We start from the raw sequence: 18,799 nt of genomic DNA, 5'->3' as shown, positions 1-18,799 counted from the left end.
ATATCAAACCAACTTCAGCCGGGGAATACGAGGCTGCGAATATCGAGCCAAACGAATCTGGAGCTGCGAATATCAAACCAACTTCAGCCGGGGAATACGAGGCTGCGAATATCGAGCCAAACGAATCTGGAGCTGCGAATATCAAACCAACTTCAGCCTCGTTTAGTTTAGTACTATCTACTGAGTAATTATTCAGTACTCCCTGGTAGTTAATAGAAAATATTTAGGTGTTAATGCAGCACTATTAATTAGTTACTGCTTAGTTACTGCTTAGTTACCTATTAACTATGGAACAGTATTATAAAGTGTTACCGGGTTTTGCTGCTTCCTGCTTGCCTTGTATAGGGATTGAGTTAGTTAACTAATGCAGTTGTGAACAACCATGTGGAGGTAGATGAGCTAAACTAGAACTTTAACTTATCTTCTTATCTTTGCCAGATAAGAAGAATATTTGCAACTGTAAAAGTGATGTGTAATGTGTTTCCCCGTTTTTCTGGTTATTTTTAAGTTCATAGCTGACTGACTAACCCATATATTCAGAGAATTCTTTAACCGATGCATGATTCCTCCAGTTAAATAGTTAAAGGATTAAATACATTTAGATAAGTTTAGGCACAGTTTAGGTAAGCAGTGAAAGTAATGCACAGTGCTGTGTGATGTGTTCTGTGTGATTCCAGACTCTAGACTGGGCCTTTGGGATCAACCCAGCCGTACCTGTCTTCAGCCTGGTGGATGAAGATAGATTGGCTGTGCTTTACAGCTGTTCCCATGTAGCTGTAATATATGACCACACCTCTAACTCCCAGCATCTTTTACAGGTAAGCTTTTTCAATGATCCTAGCAGCCTGTAAGCTTTAATACAGTATATACTGTGTTACCCACAAACCATACGAGTTTATAATGAACATGCTTTATACAGTTCCTGGATTATAGCGATAATGTGAACTACTGTAAACACAGGCTGGTATTATTAAACTGCTTATAAATCATTATTACTTGTTTAATTATGAGGATGATTTTGTTTTCTTAGTTAGTTTCTCAATCCCTGTCTACTATCAATACTTACAGTATTGATAGTACACTTACAATTACAGTAAATGAAGTGGTCACCCAAAGTGTATTTTCTAAGTAAAAAAAGATTTTTTTTTATTATAGTCCTATATCCTGTGGTACATGCCATTTTTATTTCCAGTTGTAATTTTGTGAGGTCCCTCTATGTTAGTTTAATGTAAATCACTTCTTTCTGATTGGCTGAACCGCTGCATAGTGATGCTTGCCATGTTCAGAAAGTAGACCATATAGTAGACCATAATAATTTCATGTGGCAATTTTTTTTTAACGTTTCAAAAATGATAATAATTGTATTATGTGTGAGACGATATGGCACACCCCTATTTGTTTAAGTAAGTATTTGTTAGTACTTGTTATGTGTACTAGAGAAATTTGCTGTACCTTTGTTTAATAACAAAAGTAGAGCAAGTTCCTCTAGTACACAATTTCTTTTAATTTTTAAATTGTATTTTTCCAAATTATATAAATTATAGCTTAATAATTACTAGCAATACTCCAATTTCTGTAGGATTGTTTTTATTGATCATTGGTTTTCTTCTAAGTTCTCAAAATCAAGGAAAAATAATTGTATGTAACATGTGTCCTGTAAGCATTTCTTGTGTAAAGTGATAAAATTGAATGGGGACCATTCTGAATCTGATATGTTTGTTGTGTGTTCTAAAGGGTCACTGCAGTCCCATTTCCTGCCTGTGTGTCAGTGAGGATAGACGCTGGATCGTAACGGCTGACAAAGGCCAGGAGAGCCTCGTTATCATATGGGATTCATACACAGGGTAATACCCACAGATCATGTTTACATTTTCTTAGATTTCTACTTTACCTAAAGGCAGTCAATCAGTGAGGAATGTTTGAAAAGTTGTGTTTTTATGTTTGCAGTGGAGCTACCAGACTAATGTAGCATTAGACAATTAAAAAAAAGACCAGTTACCCAACCCACTAATCTAGCTATCACTAGTAATGCCTCCAACAGTAGCAGGGTATAGTTTAGCACATGCCTCCTCTGATACATGTGAATTCAGACTCTTCCTTTTTTTTAAACTGCCGTTGATACAGCCTCACTTAGTGCCCAACGCATTTTAAGAAAAGCACAGTGAATCAGCTCAGATACATCAGCTAACAGACGCCTGTGATGACCAGCATGACACTGAGTGAAGAGGGGAAAGTGCAACATGACATCTTCTCACCCAGAGAGAGCAAGGCCAATTGTGCTCTCTGAAGGCCAATTTATACTTGTATGTAGTAGCCTGCGAGTGTCTTATGCGTAGTGGCTTTAGCCCAATGTGCACCTCCCTAAAATAAAACAGTGAAATGTGTTGCGTGATGCGGACAGCAGCTGTGATTGGTTGAGGCTTGTGTTGCTGCCTACACCTTCCTGCATTTGCGGTTTAAATTGCAGAGCAAACAGAAATGTAGACGCATGAACGCAGAAGTATAAACACGTCCCGCTGAGTAGGGCACTCACGCGGGCTATGGCGTAGGCAATGCATTGACTCGATGCAAAAGCATAAACCAGCCTTATGGCTCCAGCCTGTAAGAGGCAAGCAGCATAATGTTCAGTGTGTCCCAATTCAGGGGCTGCATCCTTCGAAGGACGCAGTCTATGAAGGTGTGTCCTTTGAAGGATGGGTAGGCTGTGATGGCAGTACTGAAATGGGACAGTCTACCCTACAGAGTATTTCCTGTTTCCTGTTTGAGATTCTGCTTGCCATAACCAAAGTCAGAGCTGAGAAATGAGCCAGAGATTTTGATTCTAGTTTTGCTTCAGACCACAAAATACCAAATTAATTAAGTCCAGGTTAATTAACTGTGCAGTTACTTAAATATTTTAAATCTGAACGGGTGGAACTGAACAAATAAAAGGGCGTTTGAAGTTAAGTTGAAAAAAGAGAATACATTAGAATAAAGTATTATTTAGTTTATATATATATATATATATATATATATATATATATATATATATATATATATATATATATATATATATATATAGTTTTATGGAGTTTTTAGATATATAAATACTATATATATAAACTAAACAATAATTATAAATAAACTAAATAATACATTAATATATATATATATATATATATATATATATATATATATATATATATATTATTTAGTTTATGTAAATAAATATATAAGTATTTATATATCTATAAACTACAACATATAACAACATAAAAATTATACTACATATTTAAACTAAATAATACTTATATATACTTATATATTTATATATATATATATATATAAATTACATAATACTACATAATACAGCTGACTCCTCTGCTGACACCGCCCTTTTTTTGCTGAAATAAGCCCGCACGCAATGAATCTTGGGATACTGTAGGCTGTAAAGAATGCACCGAGGAAAAGTAGGCTGCATTAGTTGGCCGCATTCGAAGGAGCCTTTAAAATTGGACAGCCTTGTCGCTCCACTGTGACGTAATCAGCCTTCAAATGAGTCCTTCGAAGGATGCAGCCTCTGAATTGGGACACACTGCCAAACTGCAAGTAGCTCCCATTTCTTTTTAGGTACTCTAGACTTGTAGCTTAAATTAAAGCTAAAAATGCAAACTTTGATTAACTGCTGTAATTACAGCTGTTTATTAGGTCATGAGGAAATTGTATGCATAATTTTTTTATCAGTGATTCATTGATCAATACATTTTTATAGGATCCCTGTGCGCACTTTGTTTGAGAGTCACCCTGAGGGTGGTGTAGCTGCTCTAGCATTGTCAAAGGATTCCAAATATCTTGGGACCGTTGGAGCTGGAGCAGTTCAGGTAGGTCCTTGAGTTTGGTGTCACATTATTCTGACGGTGTGGATTATATTTGATTTTATTAAAACATTTTTTGGTGTTAATCACAGAGAGTTTGTATCTGGGACTGGACTAATGAGACTGAAGGTCCAGAATGCCAGGTGGAGATCCACCCAGAACATGGTTTTCAGGTATGTAGGTACATACAGTAACTTGGGACTTCTGCTATGTCTCTTGGAAGCTAAAGAATGCTGCACTGACTTGTGGGTTATATGTGTGGGGTCTCTTGTATTGAATGTGGATGAGTTTCTACCATCCACTGCACTGTTCACTGTGGGTGGTAATGCCTTCTTTCTGGTATTACTGGTACACATGCAAGACTGTGAATCAAACAATTTTGAATGACCACACAACTTTAGAAATGAACTGTCCTAGCCATCCGGTAGCCACCATCATATCACTATCATAGCATAACATTAATTAGATTATAATAGGTAAATATCCAGTTGTCGTCAAATTTAGTGGTAAAAGAAAAAGACTAAAATTGTATAGATAATTACACATCTAAGTTACATATTCACTTTTAATCCAGTGTTTTGCAGATAAAGATAATTTCTTGATGACACTAATAAACACAAATGTTCTTTTCCAGAATCACATCACATTTAACACCACAGACAGCTTTCAGCTAGTCAGTAACAGTGAAGGCCATGTATTATTTTACACCTGGGTAAGTACAGTACTTTTTTGTATTATATCTTCTATATTCACAGAAACATGTACAACATGCTGAGAAGATGTTGAAAATCTTACGTATGTATAAATTACAGTTGGTATATGAGTTTTTTACATCCATTTGTGTAGTGCTGTTAACACTAATGCATTTAAATAAACACTGTTAAATGCTTAAGTCTTAAGAAGATTAAAGTGACATTAATCATGAATTATCACACGTTGTTGTGATAACTATAACTATATATTTTAAATTGGTTGGCATCACTTTTATTGTTTGAGTACAAAAGAAAAACTCTTTATCAGAGGTAAATAGACAATTTAGATTATTATAGAATCTATTTAAGTTGTTATGTTGTCATTATGTATAAATGCTAATAATATACTCTGTACAGGATAATGGTATCCTGAAATATTCAGCACCGGAAATTTCAGGCAAGGTAAGAGATAACATTAGTTTTATAACATGTCTTGATGATCATTTTTGCATGAATAATATTGTCTATTTTTTTTAATATCCTAAATAAATAAAACAGAATAATGTTTTAATTCATGTTAATGTTCTTTCCTTGCTATGAAAAACATAATGAGCCATATTAAAAAAAGCAAAAAATGTTGGTGTCATGTCCATATATTGTATAATTAAGTCATTGTAAAAGACACAGTAGGAAATTGTTTTGAGGTCCAGAGTAAATAAATCTATGTTTGCAACTCTTAATGCCTTGCTCACACTACAGGGTAATCTGTCCAATTTTGAGGCAGATTCTTTCAGCTGTGTGATGTTTAAGGGGCTCCAAAGCACCCCATAGCACCTCAATAGGATGGATTGATGGGATTTGACTTGGCCATTCCAGAACTCTCTCTTTTTTATTGACAAATCCCTTGGTGGATTTACTGGGTTGTTTTGGGACATTGTTAAGTTGCATGGCCCACCTCTGCTTTAGTTTATGTTTTTGGACAGTTCCCACAAGTTTCCTCTGATACACTGAAGTAAAAAATGCATTTTTATTGTTTAACAAATTATTTTCTTAAAAACATACATTCAGTTTTATTTGTTAAGTAATATTATCTGCAATCACACATTTAATAATCATACAATTTCTGATTATTTCACAAGCGTATGCTCTAAGGATGCTCAAAAATAACTTAACATAAAAAGATGATATTCTCTATATTCTAAACTATCTATGTGTTTGTAAATAATCAAAGAATGTTACTGATGAAGCATCACATACTGTTATTTTACCTTTTTTGTTTTTTCCATAGACATTTAGCAAGGTGGTAGGTCCAATCAGCCAGTCTACCTTCTTTTCTAGCGGAGTACAGGCTTGCTCCGTTTCGTTGGCAGGGAATGTGGTGCTTTGGGATGTAGTGGAAGGATCTGCTGCCGACAAAAACAGGGAAATGCAGGCCACCAAACTCATTACGCTGCAGAACGATGGCATCTCAGCACTGACTCTGTGTGACAGGTAGTCAAATTTTAAGAGCAATACATTATACTGTGAGCTAATTACAATACAAAATACAAATACATTTAGAAACTAAAGGAAAATAGTTGTACTTTTACTTGTGAAGAGGACTTAAATAGACTATATTTGGTTCAGCACACAAACATTCTGGGTCATGCAGCTCCACCATTAAAGTTCTGCTCTACTTTTTGGTAGAGTGCATGTGAGTCACAATATCTGATTAAATAGGTGTTGAACTTAACCTAACCATCTCTACCAGTTGACAGAGGTATGCCGAGCAAAAAACAATCCACCAGCAGTCGCTATCTCTTTTTTTATTTTTATTATGCCCAGAGTCGAATTTAGAATCAGAGTTTTAAAAAGGATTCTAAATGAAATTGAAGAAAGTTCCTTGGAGTGTATCCATCAGTGCAAAAAATTGGCCAGGCAAATTAAGCATCCAGGTATAGTTTTGTAACCATTGCTTTTATCTGAGAAACTATTTTTTAAGAGTATGCTGACGTCAGGAATGGTGCAGCAGGTAGTAGAGGACGCGGAGAGTGGATTCAGGTGATTTATTACAAAACAGAAAACCAATAACAAAACAGAAATAAAATGAAATAAACAAAACATAGAAACAGTGAATACACAGAGACTAGGAACTAAGGAAAACCATCAACCACACAGATGTAAAGACGTTAAAGAACTGACAATGGAAACAGAAAATATATGGCTATAAAGACAGACACAAGGCGGGAAAGGAAACTGGCAACACCTAGAGAAAGGTAACAAGGGGGCGGAGCTACAAATGAATCAGGTGAGGAACACAGGACTGGGGCAGAGACACTAATACCTCTTTTCCACCAACAAAGTGACCAACAGAAGTCGGGGGACGATTTGAAAACAACATGGCAGAACCCGAGCTCCTTTTGAAACTTGTGCTGCTGTCCTCGGTGGACCACTGTTGATTAATTTTCATTTATTTAGCTGCTTCTGCTGCTCTTAGTTGTGAATGGAGGTGAGGTTTATAAACAACTTTGTCCCGGAGACGCTTTCACGCCCCGCCCTTTGGCCGCTCAAGTCACAGGTTCGCTGGTTCCAGACCAGCAAGATTGTGGGCCAGAACGGAACCAGCTTTTCTGGCCGAAAACCTGTGATTTTAGGGTGGAAACGCAAAGAACCGTTCGGGAACCTGGCACCAGCACCGGCACCATGCTGGTGGAAAAGCGCCTTGAGGTACACAGGCCACATGCAGGGGAAGGTAAATAAACAAACAAACAGGAGGGCAATAAAACCACAGAGACAGAACAGGACAGACACAGAACAGGCCAGGAGGTGACCCATTCAAAATGTTTAGTATTTTTGTATAACTAGTGAACAACAGGGCAGCAATAAATAGCAACACAGCAGAACGTAGTGAGTCAGAAGCAGGGCCGGTACACAGTGAAACAATCAGGAGTAAATGGATAAGGCAAGAGAGTAGTCATAGAGGAAAGCAAGGTCGGCAACTAAAGATCAACAGCAGAAATATAGGGCTAGACAAAAGAGTGAACTAAGAGCAGAAAGGGTAAAAAACAATAAGACAAGAAAGCAAAAAAAAATGCGTTGCACCAGAGCTAAAAAAATAGAATACTCGGACCAAGGGAACAAAGGGCTATTTATACAGACACAAACAGGTGTGGAAAATGAGCAATCAGAAAGAGGTAGAGGCTGAACGCTGCAGAGTCATATGTTCAGCCGAGTCATTGTAGTCATGGGCAGACTGACAGCGTCAGGACTGATAACTAGTTAGTAACTAAGAACAGAATTATTTGTTCAGATCGACTAATTGAGTCATTAAAAACTAAATAAAAAAGAGTAAACTCTGTAGCATCAAAATGTAAGTAAAAATACAATTAATATCCAGAATGCCGTTTTTTCCATGTTACATTAAAAGCTTTAAATTTTGCCGCACTTTAAGCCAGAAAAGAAATCTTCTCTCATCTCCAACTTTATCTGTTTGCTGCTTTTCACCACAGCTTCATTGTCACCGGTGACGTGAATGGACATGTCAAATTCTATGACGAGAGCTTCAAGCTCATTAACTGGTACAGTGAATTCAATTTGGACCCCATCTCTTCCATTTCCTTTTCTAAGGAAATCACGTCCAGCAGCAGTGTGAGAAACCAGGAAGACTGCAGTCTAAATAACCAGCCGTTAATCAAAAGGTAAGATCCATTTTATCAATAAACAGATCAATTTGATTGAGCTCTGTTGTTTGGATAAATATGATAAACATTCATTTTGCTAAATCAGTGGATGGGCTGGTGTTTGTTATGCTAGCATTTGTTTAAAGGTCTCATTCCATTGTTTTTTTTTTTATTTATTTAAAAATGTCTAGTTGTGGTCTCTAGTATGTATGAATGCCATGTGATCTGTTTTTAGTAAAAAAAGGTGCTCAGGTGTTTCTATTTAGCCCTGCTTTAGAGCACTGAATTAGTGGTCTCTGAAGAAAGACATGATTTCAGCTTATGCTCATAAATATTCATACATGCAAATGTATCTCCTCTGATTGGCTAACAGCACTGCAGCAGAGAACGCCTACCTGCCTTTCCCCACAGTAAATTTTACAGCTCTAAAACTCCAAGGACAAAATGTTTTCAGAGATACAGACTTAGTTATAAAGATACAGCACTGAGTGCTCGGTAAAGTTAACCCTTAAACTATACTTAACGTCAGACTCGAGCAACCCTGCAGCCGAGAAATTTTATCAATGCGAGTACAAGTAGAGACTGCCCGTCACAACGCCAGCCTCCCCACAGCAGCGCGAATAAGATCAATTAGTTCAGTCTTGTGTGCTGGGTTTTTTAGACAGCATTTTGATTGAATTTATGTTTTTTCTGTAGCAGCAAATTTGGGCTGAATATGCAAAAGTACAGGACAGCGTTAAAAAAAAAAAGGTGCAGAAATAATTACAATAAATGATGCTATTGTAAAAGTAGGACCTTTTTATGCCAAATATATAAATATAGTAGCTTAGTAAAGCAGTTACACTCTTTTAAAGAGCATTAAACTTTTTATTAAAAGAAACAGAAATTAGAACTATAATATAAAAACATACTCGTTCATTGAATTTTTTACATTAAATTAGAAAGCAAATAAAATAAATTAGAAAACAAAATAGAACTCTTTAAAAATACCTTTTTATTTACATTAATGGGTTGTATCGACTAAGAAAAGACATAATGGACAATGTCAAGGTCGAAAAGGTATGTTGTACGAAAATGTAATAATTATTATGACAGCACAAACTACCACCTAGCAAGACCATAGATAGCCCTTAATCAAAATTAACCCCAAAGATAGTAACGTGTAGAGTTTCTAAGTTTAACACTTTATAGAAATCATTACACTTGTAGTGACAAAAAACAGTATAATTATATTAATAGTGTCAAAAAGTTAATCACAACAAATTAAACTCATGATTTTACAAATGTTGGTAATGCTGGTACTTTCTTGTATTTTAGGAGGGAGACAGTAATAATTTTGTAATTGTTCTACTTCTGCTTTTCAAAAGCACTGCAGAAGCTCCAGCAGCTGTAAACTATTTACACCCACCTCTCTGATACAGATTGATAGGTTTCTAATATGATGGGTGTGTCCTTAGTGAATTTCTGAGTGTCTATTTGTCAGTTTCACACTAAACGTAGACAGAATCTACCAATAACAGATGAGACATGGCAAAAAGGAGAGTGAAAGCCTTTTAAAATAGTTTGTGTAAAAATATATTACTGCATTAAATTTTCCAGTTTTCAGATTCATTGCGTGTTAACTAAATGGAATACTTACATAAACAAAAGTCAGTTAAAAGTGTGCTTTCCATATTAGCTTTCGTTTGTTAAATTATTTATATCCCCAACTGAGCTCAAAGGGTCTTTCTTTTCCTTTTACAGAAACTTTGTCTTGTCAACAGTAAGTGCAGCCTTGGTCCATGTTAACGTTCAGGGCAGCGTGGCACAGTCTCTACTGAAGGAGCATGTAGAGTCTCTGGATGCAGTGGCCTGTCACCCCAAACACCCTCTAGTGGCTATGGGTGGCCACAGTGGACTCCTGAAAGTGTGGGACTATGAGAAGAAAACTGTAGTGTTCAGCAGAGTCTTCAATACAGACAAGCAGATCCAGTGCATGGCCTACGATCCTCAAGGTAATCGATACAGTCCATTCTTGTGCTTTATTACACAGTGATCGCCTCTACTGGTCACCAGGCTGTGTCCTTACATACTGTTCTGCATCTGTAGTGAGAGCCTTTCACACTGACCCATATCTGATCGGATGGTCTGTTTACTTTGTGTGGGTTTCAATGATGTTGGGGTTAGGAGTGTTAAATATATTGATGCATAGTATCATCATGTGATATTTTGCTGTGCAATACTTCATTGATTTTCATTCTAATTATAATTGTTAATGTAAAGTAAGTGGTTAATTTAGTGTTGTGTTTAAACTCATATACCTATATTTGATTTGATTTAAAAAAGTTAATCTTTTGTTTATGCAGTTTCTATGAATATGATAGTGTGTTTTAATACTATAAGAGTTTTCTTAAAATTTAATTCAAACTATCGCAGTATATCGCCTTGCTTAAAAGATGTTTGCATACTCCTGCGGGGTATTGTAGGTCAGTGGTGTGTAAAAGTGTTCTGGTGGTGTGTTTGGCAGGTTTTTATCTGGCGCTGGGCTTTGCCAGTGGAACAGTGCAGATTCTGGATGCCTGCACCCTGCAGCAAGAACAAGAGGAGAGCTTTCAGTACAGTCTGGAGTGCATTACTCATCTCACCTTCTCCCATGACTCCTCCTACTTAGCCACTGCGGTGAGTAAGGAGCTCATAGCTGTTGGTGAAACCTGTGCACTTATGATTCAACTAGTCCTTCTCCACTTCAACTTCCTGTGACATTTTTCCAGAGGAAAACTACAGACTTCAACTACCAGCTAGAACTGGTGTACAAAATATGCAACATTCAGTTCGGAAACAGCATTCCTCACATTTTTGCACATATATTTCTGACAGAAGTAAATGTCTATCTACTGAGATTCCACCTGCAGCTTCTGTATGTAAAAATGTACAATCTCCATTACCCCACTTTGAATATTGAATATTACAACATTTTTATTAAAATAATTTAATAAAATCAGATTAGTTTAATTAATCTCTCAGTAATAATTCAAAGTAACAAAAAAAGATAGCTGTGCCCAAACTTTTGCATACCACTGTGTCTATTGTTTAAGAAATCTATAAATTACTTTATTGAAAAAATATTGGGAGGAGTATGAAAACTGGAGGGGATTTGATATTTGGAATTAAATTCGAAAGTATATATTTATATTCTGTGATTGTGTATTTTTGGTAGGACTCTGGTAAGGCTGTGACGGTGTTTCAGCTGTGTAAGAAAGGTGGTCAGCATGTGTGGGAGTACTTAGGGAGAAACCGCTCTCACTACAAGCCCATCCAGGACCTGATGTTTGGAGTGCAGCTGGACAGCACACAGCCACGCCTACTTTCTCTGGGAATGGACTGCAAGCTAGTGAGTAGCTAATGTTTGACCTAATGATTTCCTCAATATATATTACTAATCTTGGTAGATTTGCAGTGGTCTGATACTCCTTTCATTTTAATATGATCGTTTGCACAGTGCTCCTTGAGATGTTTAAAGCTTGGGAAATCTTTTTGCATCCAAATCCGGTTTAAACTTCTCCACAACAGTATCTCGGACCTGCCTGGTGTGCTCTTGGTCTTCATGATGCTCTCTGCGCTTTAAACAGAACTCTGAGACTCTGATCACAGAGCAGGTGCATTTATACTGAGACTTGATCACACACAGCAGGTGGATTCTATTAATCATCGTCAGTCATTTAGGTCAGCACTGGATCATTCTGAGATCCTACCTGAACTTCTGGATTGAGTTTGCTGCACTAAAACTAAAGGGGCCAAATAATTTTGCACGCCCTGCTTTTCAGTTTTTTGTTTCTAAAAAAACGTTAAAATGGCCAATAAATTTCGTTACACTTCACAATTGTGTCCCACTTGTTGTTGACAAAAAAATTACAATTTCATGTGGCAAAAGGTTAAAGTTACTTTTACATTACTTTTGCTAGTCACTGTATATTAATGATTACAGGTGTGGCCTGACCAAACACTGGGGCTGTATTCGGAATGGCATACTACTATACTGCATACTGCATACTGCACTAGTATGTACTGCATACTACACACTGCCCAGTATGTAGTATTCAGTACTGCATTAATTTTGATTCCTGTGGTCCAGTGACACACCAGTCAGTGCTCTGTAGTGCTCTGAATTCCTCAGAGTGAGTTGTAAACAGAAAGAACATTAAAAATGTCCTACCTTTTCATTATTAAAACTAATGTGAACAGCATACTGTCCAGAACAGCAATTGCTGCTTTTATTTTAGAGTTTAGTGTAAGTGCAGCTAACCCAATTCTAACAACCATTTAGCAGCAGCCCCCAAACCCAAGTATGTTCCAGTTATATTTAAATATGTTTTTTTATTTATTTTAGTAGATTACTATTTTCATCTGTGTAAGTACCAACAGGAAGAAAACATTTAAACAAACTCATTGATATTTACACAATCTCAACACAAGTGAAACAATTTTATTAATTTGTATTCAAATCATGCCCTTATTTAAAAGAAAAATATGTATTAGAGGGAATTATTTATTAAATCAACAGAACAATTTTTTAAACAAATGTAATTATTTATTAAAATAACAGAACAATGTATTGGAATTATTTATTAAATAAAGAGAAAGATTTATTAAAACTAAGGGAATTATTTATTAAAATAACAGAATAATTTATTAAAATGAGGGAATTATTTACTACATCAAGGGAAGTAATGGCTCACCGCGGCCATGACCCTCCGCTGTATGCTGCTGACCCTCCGTCAGCACAGAGTGCTCGGCAGCGGAGGGACATGGCCGCAGAGGGGCTCGAAAGTGGTAGGCCAATACTTTCAAAATTAATTCTCTTAATTTTAAAATATATATATTTCCAAAATTTTTAAATCTCTCGCACTCGCCACCATCTTGTTTTTTTCTGTAGCGGGCTGGAGAAGCCAGTCGCAATGCATGTTGGGATGCAGTACACCACGAAGATAGCTCCCCATGCACACTGCAAAATCTGAGCGGAGTAGTACACCATCCGGGTACCTGTAGTGTACTACAGATCCTCAGTTTGGTCGCATACTGCGTACTGCAAACAAGCTTTAGTCAGATTTAGTACGCGAGTAGTATGTAGTATGCCATTCCGCATACAGCCTGGGTCTCACCACAATCAGTGTTACAATATGTTCCCTACAGTACCTGTTGCAGTTCCTTTACCACATAAATCAGGACCAGGATGTGTCTCATTAAATATTATGTGTTGTTAAATGTATCTGGTCTTACATTTTTGCACTGATTTCACAGAGAGTCAATAAGCATTGCGCTGCATTCGCAGCATGCTAGCCTTCTATTGGCCTGACCCCAGATTAGGATGCCAGCTATGAGCCCACTGCAAGCTAGTTTATGTACCACCCCTAGTGTACGAGCAGTCCTGCTGCGGTTCACTCAGACATTTACTAGAGACCTAGACTTGAGTAGTTGAAGTTGAAGTTTCAATGATTTCTAACATTTTGATGATTTCTATTCGATGATTCATAACATTTTTATAAGTGTAATGAGTAACAATGCATCACATAAAAGTGTAAAAGTATTAAACTCATCCAAAATATGTAGTGAAGTAAAAATTAAAAAGAGGAGAAAAATATATAACACTCCAGTAGATACAGATGCTACAGTTTAGTACTTAAGTACAGTAGTGCAGTAAAAAATAATACTCCAATAGATACAGATGCTACAGTTTAGTACTTAAGTACAGTAGTGCAGTAAAAAATAATACTCCAATAGATACAGATGCAGTATTTAGTACTTAAGTACAGCAGTGAAGTAGTTCTACTTCCTTACTATACGTCTCTGGGTACACTGGCACTGTAACCAGGATCTGCTAAAGTACAACCTACAGGAGATTGTGGTTCTGTTGAACATCATCATAACCACTATCATTACTACATCATTACTGAAGATGAGAGAGAGGTCATTCAGAGGTTGATGAATCACGTGGATTCTTTGAAAAATCAGATGAGGGGAATTTAAGAGGATTGTTTTTTAAAATATATTTGTGATTGCACTTATCTCCCCAATTGTTGTATTGTGGGTCTTTTATTTATTGCACATCATTGGCAATCGTTATACTGTATCTTATAAAATGCTGTTTGTACGGTATGTAACTTAAAATGCTGTTTGTACAGTATGCAACTCAAAGGTACTTGTATTGCTATGTAGCGCAATGTCCAGTTAGCCAGCTAATTAATCTCAGCAGTGCAATTTGACTATTGCCTAATAGATGTCTGTTAATTTACCCATTAAACATATTACCTTGGCCATCTTAAAAACCTTTAACCCCTCCTAAATGTTGGCAGAACCCATCTCTGCTCTCACAGGAGATTAGGATGGGATAGTATACCTCTTGCTGAGAGATTGGTGACTGCTAGACATGCCTCTATGACACACTTGAAGACGTTTTGCCCAGTTGAGAGGGGGTGCCTGGATTGGACTGAAAGAAGCAGGATGGTTGTTTAAAAAAAAACTGCCCATATTCCAGGCTGTCCAACAGCCAGCCACCATCACCCGAGTTTACAGTTTTGTCACGAATGAGAACCCTGGACTGCTAAGGGCTGGAAACATATCATGTTTAGTAGATTCCAGAGTCTGTTTGGGATCTGATATTACTGGTGTTATTTGTGGTGAGTTTCTGATGACAGAAAGTCATTTGGTGTTTTCTCTCTGCTCTTGTTAGGTGGAGTATGACCTACAGAACAGCAGAAAAGATGAGCTGTTGATCCTCAGCTTGGATCGCATCGAGCAGAGTGCTCATCCCACCTGCATGGCCTGGTACCCACCTTTAACCACTGAACACTTCTTGTTGATCGCATCTGACCACTACAAGCTGAAAATGTTCAACGTCACTACTAAGATGTGCAGGTCAGTTTCTGGAAGTTCGGTTTGTGTGATCTAGTGAATGTGATTTAGACATGGTCTGTGATGGTCTGAGACAGCCAGCCTTTAAATCTTACTCTGAGAGTCTGGTAGATGCAGGACCAAACCCAAGATGACCACTGGAGGATTTTCAAGGTCCCAGTGGAAAGCTGATGTGGGGTTTAAACAAGCAGTAAAGTACTAATGATGCTGAAGCACCAATACAAAGTGGACAAGAGCTCTTGGGTCTGAGGTGCTTCAAAACATCCAGTAGCATTGACCCTGGATCACAACTTTTGCTTGTACAGTACCAGCCAGAAGTTTGGACACTTAATGTTTTTTCTTTATTTCTTTATTTAATTTATTTTCTACATTGTAGATGAATATTAAAGACATGAAAACAATTAAGGGACACATATGGAGTTATGTAGTAACAGTAAAAAAGTGTTATTCCTCCACATTAATCCCCTGATCTAAACCTGATGAACTGAGATGGTGATTTGAGGTGATTTGGGATGAGCTGGAGCTTCAGAGCGTGAAGGAAAAGCAGCAACTATTGTTTAGAACCTCCAGGAACTCCTTCAGGATGTTGCAAAAGCTATTCCAGGTGACTCTCCCTCATGAAGACACTGAGATTAAAATACCAAGAGTCTGCAGATCTGTCCTCATAGATAAATGTGCTACTTAAAATAATTCATTTAAAGTTTGTTTAAAACTTTTTTGTTTGCAGAATAATTCCACATGTGTATCTGTACAGCTTTAGTATAGACTTCAGTATTAAATTACAATGTAAAATTTATTAAAAGAAAGAAAACACATTGACTGAGAAGAGTCCAAACTTTTGACTGACTGACATTTTTTTCAACCATAATTTATTTCTAATGTGCTTTACATTTAAAAAAAAAATAATGTTTAACAAAATAATTGGGGATGCAATGAAAATTCTGTAACCAAAACTATTTTGCTGAAAATGTTTGGTTTGTTCGGTTTTGGCCAAAAAGGATACAAGGATGCTTGCATTGCAAATATGTCAATGCTTTCTCATAATGTAATAACCTTTTCTGCAGAAAAACACTCCTCGGACCCACGTATGGCTCTCCACTGAAGAAGATGCTGATCCTCCTGCCTTGTAAAGACAAGGATCCCAGTTCTCGTTACATGGCTTATATAACAAAGGACAAGGTTAGTTACCTGATATAAACATTTGTTAGCAATGCCTCTATAAAGAAAATAATTATTTTACAAATGATCACAGAACATAGGATGCACAATGAAATAAGAGGTGAATTTAAGGCTCTGAAAATCTGATTTAATTTAGTAATCAGTACAAACATCCATCTGTCCGAAGGGTTTGCTTACTTTTTCTTGCATTTAAATATATCATTATTAATGTGATTTTTCCTCTTTGACTAATGAAATAATCCATCCACATTGAACAATTGCTCAAGCCTTAATTAAATAGAACAGCTACCAGATCAGTGGTAAATAAGGAAAAATTTAATAATTAAAGATGTTTATTATAAAGGACATTTGGCAACAAAGACCATAAAACCTTCCCCATATTATATGTTTATTTTATAGAATATTTGTATACAGTATATGTGTTACATTTCTAAAATATTTCTAAAACTTTACAAAGCTTATTGTTTTCTTCTATATTTGTTGCTTGTATTATAGATAATACAACCAAATAATGATTATGCGACAGAAATGTCCATTAATATAATTTATTTAACATATTTAGGTTGGAGTTCAGATTTTGCCACTGGATGGGAACCCATACAAGTCCTCAGCACTGATATGTCACTCCATGGGTGTCTCCAGCATGGATTGCTCCTATGATGGCAGATACATTTTCACAGCTGGTGGAATAGACAAGACGGTCTTCTCCTGGGAGATCAGCCTTCTGTAAGGCCTTATTTATGTGTGTACATACAGTGAGTCCAAGAAGTATTTGATCCCTTGCTGATTTTCTTCGTTGGCCCACTAATAAAGACATGATCATTCTATACTTTTAATGGTAGATGTATTCTTACATGGAGAGATAGAATATTAAAAAGAAAATCCAGAAAATAAATCTAAGGAATATATATTAATTGATTTGTATTTCATGGAGTGAAATAAGTATTTGATCCCTTAGTATCCATTAGCAGTTCTGGCTTTTACAGACCAGTTAGACACTCCCAATCAACTTGTTACCTGACCTGAAGCCACCTGTTCTCACTAATCACTTGTGTGAAAAACACCTGTCCACAGAATCAGACAGATCACACAGATTTCAAGTCTCCAACATGGGTAAAACCAAAGAGCTGTCACAGGACCTCAGAGTCAGAATTGTTGACCTTCACAAAGCTGGAATGGGCTACAAAAATATTAGTAAGGTGTTGGATGTGAAAGTAACAACTATTGGTGCAATTATCAGAAAGTTTAAAGAGTATAACATGACAATCAACAGACCTCAGCCCGGTGCTCCAAAGAAGATTTGGCCTCGTGGGGTGGCAATGATGCTGAGAACGGTCAGAAATCGTCCTGCAACCACTCGGCAGGAGTTAGCAAATGACCTGAAGGCAGCTGGGACCACAGTTTGCAAGGAAACAATTGGCAACACTTTGCGCAACAATGGATTCACATCCTGCAGTGCCCGAAAGGTACCCCTGCTGAAGAGAGCACATGTGGAGGCGCGCCTCATGTATGCCAATGATCATTTGAAAGATGAACCAAGTTATTGGGAGAAGGTTTTGTGGTCAGACGAGACCAAAATTGAACTTTTTGGCCTCAACTCCACCCGCCATGTGTGGAGGAAGAAAAATGCTGCCTATGACCCCAAGAACACTGTGCCCACCGTCAAGCATGGAGGTGGAAGCATAATGTTTTGGGGGTGTTTCTCTGCCAAGGGTACAGGGCTACTTCACCGCATCACTGGGAAGATGGATGGAGCCATGTACCGCACAATCCTGAGGGACAACCTCCTCCCCTCTGCCAGGGATCTGAAAATGGGCCGTGGTTGGGTCTTCCAACATGATAATGACCCTAAACATACAGCAAAGGCAACAAAGGATTGGCTCAAGAAAAATCACATTAAGGTCATGGAGTGGCCCAGCCAGTCGCCAGACCTCAATCCGATCGAAAATCTATGGAGGGAGCTGAAGGTCAGAGTTGCCAAGCGACAGCCCACCAACCTTCATGATTTAGAGAGGATCTGCAAAGAAGAGTGGGCCAAAATTCCCCCTGGTGTGTGTGCTAAACTTGTGGTTAACTACAACAAACGTCTCACCGCTGTGCTTGCAAACAAAGGCTTTGCCACTAAGTATTGAGTGTGTTTGGCAAGAGGGATCAAATACTTATTTTCCTCATTGAAATACAAATTAATTAAAATATATTCTTTAAAATTATATTCTGGATTTTTGTCTTGATATTCTGTCTCTCCATGTTAGAATATATCTACCATTAAAAGTGCAGAAGGATAGTGTCTTTATTAGTGGGCAAACAAAGAAAATCAGCAAGGGATCAAATACTTCTTGGACTCACTGTATATGGCTCTGTGTTCTCCTTGTCTCCGCCCCTGTCTTCAGTGCTCCTACCTGTGTTCATTTGTAAAGTTGCCCCTCTGTTACCAGTCCTCAGGTGTTTCCTGTTTCGTGTTCACTTCCATATATACATAGCCCTTTTGTTTCCGTGTTTCCTGGTCAGTTCTCGTATGTTTTCAAGT

General features: G+C 37.3%; 1 protein-coding gene across 1 annotated transcript in view; it reads left to right on the top strand.

Annotated features, from left to right (window-relative positions):
* The window catches only part of cfap251 (cilia and flagella associated protein 251), a 34,593-nt gene that overhangs the window by 10,002 nt on the left and 5,792 nt on the right, over positions 1-18,799 (top strand). Inside the window, exons 2-15 of the mRNA XM_007238272.4 lie at positions 678-818; positions 1,735-1,844; positions 3,752-3,860; positions 3,947-4,027; positions 4,489-4,566; positions 4,964-5,008; positions 5,835-6,037; positions 8,035-8,223; positions 9,949-10,199; positions 10,712-10,863; positions 11,402-11,575; positions 14,912-15,096; positions 16,158-16,272; positions 16,835-16,998. Coding sequence (XP_007238334.3) covers positions 678-818; positions 1,735-1,844; positions 3,752-3,860; positions 3,947-4,027; positions 4,489-4,566; positions 4,964-5,008; positions 5,835-6,037; positions 8,035-8,223; positions 9,949-10,199; positions 10,712-10,863; positions 11,402-11,575; positions 14,912-15,096; positions 16,158-16,272; positions 16,835-16,998 — 1,997 coding nt within the window. The remainder of the gene's footprint in view (positions 1-677; positions 819-1,734; positions 1,845-3,751; positions 3,861-3,946; positions 4,028-4,488; positions 4,567-4,963; positions 5,009-5,834; positions 6,038-8,034; positions 8,224-9,948; positions 10,200-10,711; positions 10,864-11,401; positions 11,576-14,911; positions 15,097-16,157; positions 16,273-16,834; positions 16,999-18,799) is intronic.

Source organism: Astyanax mexicanus, chromosome 22 (assembly GCF_023375975.1).
Source record: "Astyanax mexicanus isolate ESR-SI-001 chromosome 22, AstMex3_surface, whole genome shotgun sequence".
Taxonomy (NCBI): Eukaryota; Metazoa; Chordata; class Actinopteri; order Characiformes; family Acestrorhamphidae; genus Astyanax; species Astyanax mexicanus.
Note: the sequence above shows the minus strand (reverse complement) of the source record. Positions and strands in the feature narration are given on the sequence as shown.